This window comes from Saccopteryx bilineata, chromosome 2, assembly GCF_036850765.1.
Source record: "Saccopteryx bilineata isolate mSacBil1 chromosome 2, mSacBil1_pri_phased_curated, whole genome shotgun sequence".
NCBI lineage: Eukaryota > Metazoa > Chordata > Mammalia > Chiroptera > Emballonuridae > Saccopteryx > Saccopteryx bilineata.
Genome location: NC_089491.1, coordinates 238,791,347 through 238,804,196, shown reverse-complemented (window position 1 = coordinate 238,804,196; position 12,850 = coordinate 238,791,347). Strand labels below are relative to the sequence as shown.

At 37.7% G+C, this 12,850-nt stretch overlaps 1 protein-coding gene across 4 annotated transcripts in view; it reads left to right on the top strand.

Annotated features, from left to right (window-relative positions):
* The window catches only part of ARHGAP32 (Rho GTPase activating protein 32), a 394,792-nt gene that overhangs the window by 270,588 nt on the left and 111,354 nt on the right, over positions 1-12,850 (top strand). For all 4 annotated transcript variants that reach the window (XM_066259724.1, XM_066259723.1, XM_066259720.1 and 1 more), the window contains 2 exons: positions 8,923-9,060; positions 12,078-12,170. In XM_066259724.1, the coding sequence (XP_066115821.1) occupies positions 8,923-9,060; positions 12,078-12,170 (231 nt within the window). The remainder of the gene's footprint in view (positions 1-8,922; positions 9,061-12,077; positions 12,171-12,850) is intronic.

Genomic DNA, 12,850 nt, shown 5'->3' with positions numbered 1-12,850 from the left:
CGGCTCTAGATCGGTCATCCAAACAGAGAATCAATAAAGATATAGTAGCCTTAAACGAAATACTAGAACACCTGGATATGATAGACATCTACAGGACACTTCATCCCAAAGCGACAGAGTACACATTTTTCTCTAATGTACATGGAACATTCTCAAGAATTGACCATATGTTGGGCCACAAAGACAATATCAGCAAATTTAGAAAAATTGAAATTGTACCAAGCATATTTTCTGATCATAAAGCCTTGAAACTAGAATTCAACTGCAAAAAAGAGGGGGAAAAACCCACAAAAAATGTGGAAACTAAACAACATACTTCTAAAAAATGAATGTGTCAAAGAAGAAATAAGCGCAGAGATCAAAAGATATATACTGACAAATGAAAATGAAAATACGACATATCAGAATCTCTGGGATGCAGCAAAAGCAGTAATAAGAGGAAAGTTCATATCACTTCAGGCCTATATGAACAAACAAGAGAGAGCCGAAGTAAACCACTTAACTTCACACCTTAAGGAACTAGAAAAAGAAAAACAAAAACAACCCAAAACCAGCCAAAGAAAGGAGATAATAAAAATCAGAGCAGAAATAAATGAAATAGAGAACAGAAAAACTATAGAAAAAATCAATAAAACAAGGAGCTGGTTCTTTGAAAAACATCAACAAAATTGACAAACCCGTGGCAAGACTCACCAAGGAAAAAAGGCACAGGACTCAAATAAATAAAATCCAAAATGAAAGAGGAGAGATCACCACAGACATCATAGATGTACAAAGAATTATTGTAGAATACTATGAAAAATTATATGCCACCAAATACAACAATCTAGAAGAAATGGATAAATTCCTAGAACAATACAACCTTCCTAGACTGAGTCATGAAGAAGCAGAAAGCCTAAACAGACCAATCAGCAGGAAGGAAATAGAAAAAACTATTAAAAACCTCCCCAAAAATAAAAGTCCAGGCCCAGACAGTTATACTAGTGAATTCTATCAAACATTCAAAGAAGACTTGGTTCCTATTCTACTCAAAGTCTTCCAAAAAATTGAAGAAGAAGCAATACTTCCAAACACATTTTATGAGGCCAACATAACCCTCATACCAAAACCTGGCAAGGATGGCACAAAGAAAGAAAACTACAGACCAATATCTCTAATGAATACAGATGCTAAAATACTAAACAAAATACTGGCAAACCAAATACAACAACATATTAAAAAAATAATACATCATGATCAAGTGGGATTCATCCCAGAATCTCAAGGATGGTTCAACATACGCAAAACAGTTAACGTAATACACCATATCAACAAAACAAAGAACAAAAACCACATGATCTTATCAATAGATGCAGAAAAGGCTTTTGATAAAATACAACACAATTTTATGTTTAAGACTCTCAACAAAATGGGTATAGAAGGAAAATATCTCAACATGATAAAGGCCATATATGATAAACCATCAGCCAACATCCTATTAAACGACATAAAACTGAGGACTTTCTACCTTAAATCAGGAACAAGACAGGGTTGTCCACTCTCTCCACTCTTATTTAACGTGGTGCTAGAAGTTCTGGCCAGAGCAATCAGACAAGACAAAGAAAAAGAAGGCATCCATATCGGAACAGAAGAAGTAAAGGTATCACTTTTTGCTGATGATATGATACTATACATCGAAAACCCGAAGGACTCCACAAAAAGATTATTAGAAACAATAAACCAATACAGTAAGGTCGCAGGATACAAAATTAACATACAAAAGTCCATAGCCTTTCTATATGCCAACAATGAAATATTAGAAAACGAACTCAAAAAAATAATACCCTTCACGATTGCAACAAAAAAAATAAAATACCTAGGAATAAACATAACAAAGAATGTAAAGGACCTTTATAATGAAAATTACAAAGCATTGTTAAGGGAAATCAAAAAAGATACAATGAGATGGAAAAATATTCCTTGTTCTTGGATAGGAAGAATAAATATAATCAAAATGGCCATATTAACCAAAGCAATATACAAATTTAATGCAATTCCCATCAAAATTCCTATGAGATTTTTTAAAGAAATGGAACAAAAAATCATCAGATTTATATGGAACTATAAAAAACCCCGAATATCCAAAACAATCCTAAGGAAAAAGAATGAAGCTGGGGGCATTACAATACCTGACTTTAAACTATATTATAGGGCCGCGATAACCAAAACAGCATGGTATTGGAAGAAAAATAGACACTTAGACCAATGGAACAGAATAGAAAGCCCAGAAATAAAACCACATATATATGGTCAAATAATCTTTGATAAAGGGGCCAACAACACTCAATGGAGAAAAGAAAGCCTCTTCAACAAATGGTGTTGGGAAAACTGGAAAGCCACATGCAAAAGAATGAAACTCGACTACAGCCTGTCCCCATGTACTAAAATTAATTCAAAATGGATCAAAGACCTAAATATAAGACCTGAAACAATAAAGTACATAGAAGAAGACATAGGTACTAAAATCATGGACCTGGGTTTTAAAGAACATTTTGTGAACTTGACTCCAATGGCAAGAGAAGTGAAGGCAAAGATAAATGAATGGGACTACATCAGAATAAAAAGTTTTTGCTCAGCAAGAGAAACTGATATCAAAATAAACAGACAGCCAACTAAATGGGAAATGATATTTTCAAACAACAGCTCAGATAAGGGCCTAATATCCAAAATTTACAAAGAACTCATAAAACTCAACAACAAACAAACAAACAATCCAATAAAAAAATGGGAAGAGGACATGAACAGACACTTCTCCCAGGAAGAGATACAAATGGCCAACAGATATATGAAAAGATGCTCAGCTTCATTAGTTATTAGAGAAATGCAAATCAAAACTACAATGAGATACCACCTCACCCCTGTTAGATTAGCTATTATCAACAAGACGGGTAATAGCAAATGTTGGAGAGGCTGTGGAGAAAAAGGAACCCTCATTCACTGTTGGTGGGACTGTAAAGTAGTACAACCATTATGGAAGAAAGTATGGTGGTTCCTCAAAAAACTGCAAATAGAACTACCTTATGACCCAGCAATCCCTCTACTGGGTATATACCCCAAAACCTCAGAAACATTGATACGTACAGACACATGTAGCCCCATGTTCATTGCAGCACTGTTCACAGTGGCCAAGACATGGAAACAACCAAAAAGCCCTTCAATAGAAGACTGGATAAAGAAGATGTGGCACATATACACTATGGAATACTACTCAGCCATAAGAAATGATGACATCAGATCATTTACAGCAAAATGGTGGGATCTTGATAACATTATACGGAGTGAAATAAGTAAATCAGAGAAAAACAAGAACTACATGAGTGCATACATTGGTGGAACATAAAAACGAGGCTAAGAGACATGGACAAGAGTGTGGTGGTTACCAGGGGTGGGGGGAGGGAGGACATGGGAGGGAGGGAGGGAGAGAGTTAGGGGGAGGGGGAGGGGCACAGAGAACTAGATAGAGGGTGGCGGAGGACAATCTGACTTTGGGCGAGGGGTATGCAACATAATTTAATGACAAAATAACCTAGACATGTTTTCTTTGAATATATGTACCCTGATTTATTAATGTCATCCCATTACCATTAATAAAAATTTATTTTAAAAAAAATCATTATAAAAGGCACCAAAACTGACCATGTAAGTTTCTTTGCATGACTTAAGTCAATAGGGCCTATGTAGCATTTATATAATAACTATAGAGGGAACTTTAAATGGAAGTCTCAAATCAGGAGTCTATGACAGAGAGTCTAGGCCAGGGGTCGGGAACCTTTTTGGCTGAGAGAGCCAAGAATGCCACATATTTTAAAAAGTAATTCCATGAGAGCCATACAATGACCCGTGTACATTACACATTATCCAATAAAAATTTGGGGTTGTCTCAGAGGACAGCTGTGATTGGCTCCAGTCACCCGCAACCATGGACATGAGCGGTAGGAAATGAATGGATTGTAATACATGAGAATATTTTATATTTTTAATGTTATTATTTTTTTATTAAAGATTTGTCTGTGAGCCAGATGCAACCATCAAAAGAGCCACATCTGGCTCGAGAGCCATAGGTTCCCAACCCCTGGTCTAGGCCAACCGGGTTTCATCCCAGGCCAAGACACTATAGAGTCTGAGTGATAGTAAAAGTATTTAACAGCTGGCATAGCATGGGTCCAGTACAGTTGGAACAGATACCTGCCATACAAACCTTACTTGTGCAAATGGGTGTGTCTCAGCTGAATGTTGACTATGGAGCAGGTAGCTCTCCTGGATGCCTTGAAGAATAGGTTTGTTTTGGGGGTTTTTTGTATTTTTCTGAAGCTGGAAATGGGGAGAGACAGTCAGACAGACTCCAACGTGCGCCCGACCGGGATCCACCTGGCACACCCACCAGGGGACGACGCTCTGCCCTTCCGGGGCGTCGCTCTGTTGCCACCAGAGCCACTCCAGTGCCTGGGGCAGAGGCCAAGGAGCAATCCCCAGCACCCGGGCCATCTTTGCTCCAATGGAGCCTCGCTGCGGGAGGGGAAGAGAGAGACAGAGAGGAAGGAGAAGGGGAGGGATGGAGAAGCAGATGGGCGCTTCTCCTTTGTGCCCTGGCCGGGAATCGAACCTGGGACTTCTGCACGCCAGGCCGACGCTGTACCACTGAGCCAACCGGCCAGGGCCGAAGAATAGGTTTTTAATACTCGGCCTGAGCCCTCACCTCCCTCCCTAATTATTATTTAGAATAAGTGGTCTTAACCCACATAGGCATGTTGTACCTCAGATATTTCCTCTTATCTTTCTATTCTCCAGTAAATAAACTAGGGAAAAAAGTGTTATGTAGAAAAACCAAGTTAGCTAGTATGGATGCAGAAACAAGTTCCATTTGTATCATGATATTCATCTGAATGGGAATACATTTTCTTTTCTGAAAAATCTTACTAATTTTTCCTCTGCATTTCCACTGCTTTTCGGGAAACAATGTATTTAGTTTGAAATTAATGAAAATTAATGAAAATCTTAGGATAGCTCAGTTGGTCCGAGTGTGGGCTGAGGCACTAAAAATAGCTTAGTAGATTCCAGCATCAACCCCAGACAAGGGCTACCTGTTGGATCCTGGTCAGGGCACATGCAGGAGTCTGTCTCACTATCTCCCCTCCTCTCACTAAAAAAAGAAAAAATATATTTTTTGTTTCATGAAATACTAAGTATTTTATTGTCCCTTAGTAGGCTTTAGAGTAGTTGAAATTAATGTTTCTTAATGAATTTGGATTGTATAAACTACTTTTGTATTTTTTAAAAAAATAAGTGAGATCAAGGGAGACAGAAAGACAGACTCAAACATGTGCCCTGACCAGGATCCACCCATCAAGCCCCTTATGGAGTGATCCTCTGCCCATCTGCTACATTGCTCTGCAACTGAGCTACTTTTAGCACCTGAGGTGGAGACCGTGTAACCATTCTCAGTGCCCAGGGCCAACTCACTTGAGCCGGTTGAGCATGGCTGCAGGAGATAGGAGATAGGGAGGGTTAGAGGGAGGGGGTAGAGAAAGCAGATGGTCACTTCTCCTGTGTTTCCTGACCAGGAATTTAGCTCAAAACATCTACACACTGTACAATGATCTACCACTGAGCCCACTGGCCAGGGTCACTACTTTTGTATTTTCACCAGAATTCATCAATATAGTAGTTTATATTTTTTGGAGATCAACTATTTCATAAATATTTATAGTAATATGAAGACACGGTTATATCCCAGTTGGTGAGATAAACAGTTAGTTTTAGGGGAATGCTTTTCTACCTCAAAATATCTCCTGTATTTTGATGCTTGAAATTCCACCATCAGAAATACATTCCTCAGCATTAAATACCTCCTCCACTCAGTTCATTTAGAAAATGCTGTTATTAAAGGGGTGAAGTTGCATATTAACATTTGTGGAGTATCTGTACAAACAAAATACATATTTCAAAATGAATATGATGTGATTAAAAAAGCATTTGATTTTTTTATTAAACAAGTACATTAGAAAAGCAAATGACAAGTCAAAGAAAGTTGTTTGATTTTGCAAATGAGATGCAAAACCAACTTTTATTTCGTTGGTGAAAACGCACTATACAAAAGGCTGAAAGTACTGGCGTATCTGCACGTTCCCTGATCTTGAAAGTGCATTTTGAAATATCTCCTGATTTTTGTGAGCAGTATATTTTAATCTCTATTCTTTCACATATGTAAATAAGGAAAAGTTATCATTTTAATGGAGAAAATGAACAGTTTCTGGTTAGTAATAGGCAATTCACACCAAACTGTTATAATCACTTTGGCAAATTTAAAATAAAAGTTATAGATGGTCATACATTATGACCTAGCAGTGCCACTTGCAGATAGCTCCTGTGCAGAATCTCTCACACATGGGCGAGATGAGACATGAATATATTCATTGCAGCACTACATACAAAAATGCCAAGTGTGAAACTTACTCCCCTTCCATAGGGGAGTGGGAAAAATTCTCTGGGGTTTTATTCTCCAATAAATTGCACTTTAATGTTTGTCTAGTAGTAGAGCTGTATATATCAACATGCATAATTCTCTACATGCTGTTGAGTGGAAATTCCAGGTTCCAAAAGATGTGAATTATATGAGATTCAAAATAATAATATAAATTATTTATATTGTATATACATTAAAATATAGTAAAGATACAAAACATGTATTTATGCTTGATAACAATGCACATCAACTCCAGTCCTTATCTTTGGAAAGAGAACACAGGAGAGAATGGGGCTTTACATCTGTAATAATAAATGCTTTAAAAAAAAATCCAGAGCTTTGAAACAAGAGTCAACAATGTACTTAAATCTCTGTGATAGAAACATAGGTATGTGTTGTTATATTTTTTGTACTTTCCTAGTATTTGAAGTTTTGCATAATTTTTTATGTGTAAGTGTTAAGGAAAAAAATAATTGTAACTCTGTGATAAGAAGTTTGTCTTTACTTTTTCTGCCTGTTGTTTATTTTTATTTTTTAATTTAACCACTCCAAAGGAAGAAGTATTTACCCCCTAGGGCAGTGGTCCCCAACTTCTTTTGGGCCACGGACCGGTTTAATGTCAGAAAATATTTCACGGACCAGCCTTTAGGATGGGACAAATAAATGTATCATGTGACCGAGACAAGTGTCAAGAGTGAGTCTTAGACGGATGTGACAGAGGTAATCTGGTCACTTTAAAAAAATAAAACATTGTTCAGACTTAACTATAAATAAAACGGAAATAATGTAAGTTATTTATTCTCTGCAGACCAGTACCAAATGGCCCACAGACCGGTACTGGTCCGCAGCCCGGGGGTTGGGGACCACTGCCCTAGGGTCATTTTGGTAAGCTTTGAGTAGAAGGTTCCTGCTGAACAGAGGAGCTCATTTGAGCAAAAAGTACAAATGACTTTCCATTGCAGATGGAATAAATAGCACTTGAAAATCATGGAGGCCAGAAAGGGAAGCTCATCTCCTAAACTGAAGAAGCGGTTTACATACCCCCATCAGTTAAGCGGTGCAGGACTGTAACTGGAAGCAAGGAATGGGCATGGAGGAGTAGTGAGTGAGATCAGCATGTCAGTTTAGATAGTCTCAGGTAATGAAAGCCATGATATATGCAAATATGTGTGGACTTAATCCTGGGGATCTGCAGTTGTCAATTCAGGCTGATCATCAGAATTAAAACCCATCCCAGAGTGATTGCACTAGCATTTCTTTGAGTAGGGACTAGGACACTATTCTTTAAAAGTAGGATTCTTCTCTTTAAGTGCTTGACACATCTATTCCTTTGTTTCATTCTAACAACTCTCTGAAAGAGGAGATCTGTGTAATGGAGAATTATAGTCCAAAGTAGGATTAGAAGAGTTTGTCATGTTGAATTTTGACATACTTGTGTTTAGAATGCAGCACCTCTCTTGTAAAGTGATCTCTTCTGTTTCTGCCCCATTTGGCTGAGGAAAATGGAAAAGAGCTACCCTAAAAACTATGTCTGAGTTGGTTGGTTACCCTGGAGGCTTATTCTCTTAGTCTCTCCAGATTTTTATGAGGTGAAAGTCTCCATATAAAATCAGATTAGATTGCAAAACTAAAAGGTATGCAGTCAGGACCTGTTCATTATTGCTGACCACAGGAGTTTTTTAAGGGTTTTTGGCAGTGTGACCTGATGAGCTTTGTGTTTTGTATTACGGATGAGGAGACCGGGGGAGATCATAGGCAAGGAGCATTAGCAATATTCCAGGAAAGGAATGATGTCAGTCCTTACTAAAACTATGGCTATAGGAAGTGATAGAGTCAAGATAAAATTAGAAGACACTATGTAATAAAAATGTTCTGTGAGTGGATTTTTATTTTTATTATGTTTGTGAGATTGGGCAAGGAAAGGAAGAAAGCCTGGCTTCTAGGTAATATGTGCATATTGAATTATTATAGATGAAGATGTAAGTAGTTTTAATTTTATAATATACTTCCAGTTTCAGTCACAGAAAATGTTGGTGATAACTAATCAATAACCTGCTTCTATTTTTCTTTAATTTTTAGTAGTATTCTCTTACTCAAATTATTTTACGGCTCTTTCTGTAGGGCTAAGGTCACATTACTGTCTTAACAGTTTTCATTTTCAAAGAGAGCCACTAAGATTTGATCAGAGGTGGGAAGAGGGTTAGTGGTGAGTTCTATCTTATTTCCCATTGTTGACCTTCTAATGTAACATAACTCACTAAATTGTTTTGGAGTTTAACTACTTACTATCAAATGAATAGAAGCTTTCCGTTAGAAAGTAGAAAATTCCTTGAATGAAATACCATTTTAGAATGAAGCCTGGTTCATAAGCATTTTCTAACAGAGACAAATTATAGGAGCCTTTTTTTCCTTACCCATAGGGAAAAAGTTGGATTGTAAAAAGAAGTTACGAAGATTTCCGAGTGCTTGATAAGCATCTCCATCTCTGTATTTATGACCGACGCTTCTCCCAGCTCTCAGAACTTCCCCGCTCTGACGCCTTGAGAGACGGTCCGGAGGTAATCCCTGTGTATAATTTAGCTAAAGTTTGTTCTTGTATACTAAATAAGAGCTTATATTGACCACTCAGGATGATTCCTGGGATTATTTCATGACTGAAAAATTAGTAATGCTGTAGGATGGTTAGGAAAGTAGGTTCAATGTATGAGTTTATGACAGAACACCCTGATATTATAATATATAAAGAAACAGTGTATATGAGCAGACCATTCTCCAAAGAGAAGATAAACTATGGAAGCAAAAATATAGGAAGACACTGACTTCAGTAGTAGTCAAATAAATGTGTGTTTAAACAAGCTGCCTGCTTAGTTCATGACAGCGGGCTATGTGTCCACTCCACTACTGCCAAATATTTCTAGTAAAAATATAAAAGATTTAAAGAAATTTTTTGAAAGAGAAGAGGTTTTTCTAACAGAAAATAAAAAGAACCATCAGGGAATAAAAAATTGTAAGGAATGTTTGTAAGCAGATGGGCTAAGACTTATGAGAGCAAGAGAATGTAGCATAAAATACATGTATATACAGGAAGACTGCAGAAGACAGATAAACTATAAATCTTGTAGGTAAAAATAGCATGCAGTTATATGTGATGTGACAATGTTTTAATCAACCATGGACCACATATGTGACAGAGGTCCCATAAAATGGTAATGTAGGTGAAAATTTTCTATGGCCTAGCCCTAGTGGCGTTGTAGCTGTCATCCTGCAATGCATTACCCAAGTGATTGTGGTGACACTGGTGTCAACAAACCCACTGAGCTGCCAGCCACACAAAAGTATAGCACATGCAATGATGTACATACAGTACATGATACTTGATAATAACACGTGACTATGTTACCAGTTTATGTATTTATTAAAATATACTTTTTATCGTTGTCTCAGAGTGTATTCTTTTAAACTTAAAAAAACAGTTTGCTGTCAAACAGTATGCCGTGTTGTGCCGGCGGCAGCCTCATTCATCTCCTATTTATCATGTCTCTTGGTTGCATCATTTTCTCCTGTTCTTGATTTAATCTCATGTTGTTTTGTACAATAACATGCTGTACAGGTTTGTAAAAGCAATAAGCTCTAGCACACAGGCTAGGTGTGCAGTAGGCTGTACCATATAGGTTTGTATAAGTGACTGTGATGCTCACACAAGGATGAAATCGCCTAAGGATGCATTTCTCAGAATATGCCCCCATCAGTTAAGCAGCGCAGGACTGTAAATGAAATAACTGAGAAGAGAAAGTGGAGGCTTTGAGGAGCATGATTATTATATTCAGAGAGACAGTGAAGCAATCACATTCAGGGAATGAGAGCAGAATTTAAAAAAAATTCGATCTTAGAAATGAACATAAAGTCATTTAAATTAATTTTAATGATAAGATATCTGAGTAGCTGGACTACATACAAAGTCAACACAGACGAAGAGTGAGGTAGTGAGCTGGAAAGATCAAGCTCTGTAAGAATACAGCCCCACAGGGATAAACAGTGAGAGAACAGTTGGGAAACATGGAGGATACATGGAGAGGTCCCTACTATCCTCTCCTTGGAAATAACTAAAAATTAATATAAGAAAGTCTCCTAAAGGTAAACAAAGGCATATTTCAAATTAAATGGTCCCATTAAGTGCTAATATAATAAGTGAAAAAACACACATTTAGAAACATTTAGTAAAATTTCAAAATTCAAAAACAGAGAAAAAACCCTGGAAAGCTTCTAGAGCACAAAGCATTTTCCCAAAAGAACCAGAATTGGATTAGCATCAGAGTCCTCGGAAGCTACAGTGGATGCTTGAAAACTGCAGGATACCTTACAAGTCCTGAGGGGAAGCCATTTCAATTCTACAATTAATTCCAAGGCAATTAAGTAGGTAAGGCAAAGTAGTAACATCATCAGTCATGCAAGAACTGACACTTGACACTGCAGCAGTCTCGGGAACATCTTTTTTTTTTTTTTTTTTTTTTTTTTTTTAAGAGAGAGACAAGAAGGGAGAGAGATGAGAAGCATCAACTTGTATTTGTGTCACTTTAGTAGTTCATTGATTACTTCTCTCTGTGCCTTGACTGGGGGGGGGGGGCTCCAGCTGAGCCAGTGACCCCTTGCTCAAGCTAGCCACCTTGGGCTCAAGCCAGCGACCTTTGGGCTCAAGCCAGCGACCATGGGGTCATGTCCATGATCCTACTCTCAAGCCGATAACCCCACGCTGAAGCTGGTGAGGCTGCACTAAAGCCAGATGAGCTTGTGCTCAAGCCAGTGACCTTGAGGTTTTGAACCTGGGTCCTCAGCGTCCCAGGGTTGATGCTTTGTCCACTACACCACCACCTGGTCAGGCTCGGGAACATTGTAAAACTACAGATTCTTTTGTATTGTAGAAAACCTAGAAGTATCTCTATCTCCATTTCCCACCTCTGTGTATCTGTTGCATTTTTCTCTCATACCGTCTTAGAACATGGTCACTATCAACAGGTCCCAGGTTTTTATCTGTTTTAAGACAGCAGTCAGACTGAGCTAAATTTTGTATCATAATTCCTAATTCCTGCAGTAACTCTTATTAGGCCAGTTCGTGTTGTGTCACATTGGCAGCCCCGTGGTGCAGGATCTTGTATGAATATGGCTGTCCTGCCTCACTGAAAGGTTACCGCAGGTCGTGGAGAAGGAGTTTCAGGATAACTGGGAGAGGCTGGGCAGAAGAGACAAGTATGTCTCTGCTATAATTATCTTTTACATTTTCAATACAAAAATAGAAAGAAAAAGCAATAAAATTAGAAGCTATAAAATAGTCTGTCCTCTGATAATGAGGGGTTAAAAGTTAAAGTTCTGTATATGACAGTAATTACTATGTAAGTGCCCATAGTTTCAGTTCATGGTTCTGTTAAGCTTCTGTGAAGAATCCTCTGTAACTATGAAAATGCCAAAAATCCTGCTGAGTTGCTTTTCCCCTAGAAACAACCAATTTGTAACTGTTCCTCCGACAGAGAGTATAGCATCTTTACTCGGAGTTACCACTGAGTCTTCTCTTTCTTTCCAGTCAGTCACTCAGATGCTTGTGGCTTACCTGTCCCGCCTTTCAGCTATTGCTGGCAACAAGATCAACTGTGGACCTGCTCTTACTTGGATGGAGGTATTGTCTAATTCACCTCTTATTAAAGTTTATCTTTAAATTGTCTACTTAAGAAATTTAATATTTTTAAATTTTAATAGCTAATGTGTTTTAGGAATCAAAGAATTTGAATTCTCCTTTCTTGAACGATATATATGACGTTAAATATTTTTTGTCTCGAATTTTTCTTTGATAATCCAGGAAACTAATTTTAATGTTGTTTTATGAATCACCATGACACCTTTTATTTTGATGTTTAATATATTAATGTATACATTTGAAAGATATATATATATTTTTTCAGTTGTCTTAGTAATTGAAAATTTTTTCAGTTATTTATGAACAAGAGACAACTATTTAAAGGGTCTCATATCAGAATAAGTCTTAAGTAACTTCCGGTCACGATGGCAGAGTAGGTAAACTCTGTGCTCACCGCTTCCCATGACCACATCAAAATTACAGTTGAGTTATAGAACAGCCATCATTGAAAACTGTTTGAATACTAGCTGAAAGGAATTTCTATAACTAAGAATATAAAAAAGAAGCCGTGTCAAGACTGGAAGGGAGGGCGGAGATGTGGAACAGGCAGGTCCCATACCCATGGTGTAACAACTGAGAATTGGAAAGGATATCTCAGCTCTTCAGGTCTCTCCTGAGGAGCAAGTGGTTTCAGCCCCACACTGGGCTCCCCAGCTCAGGGT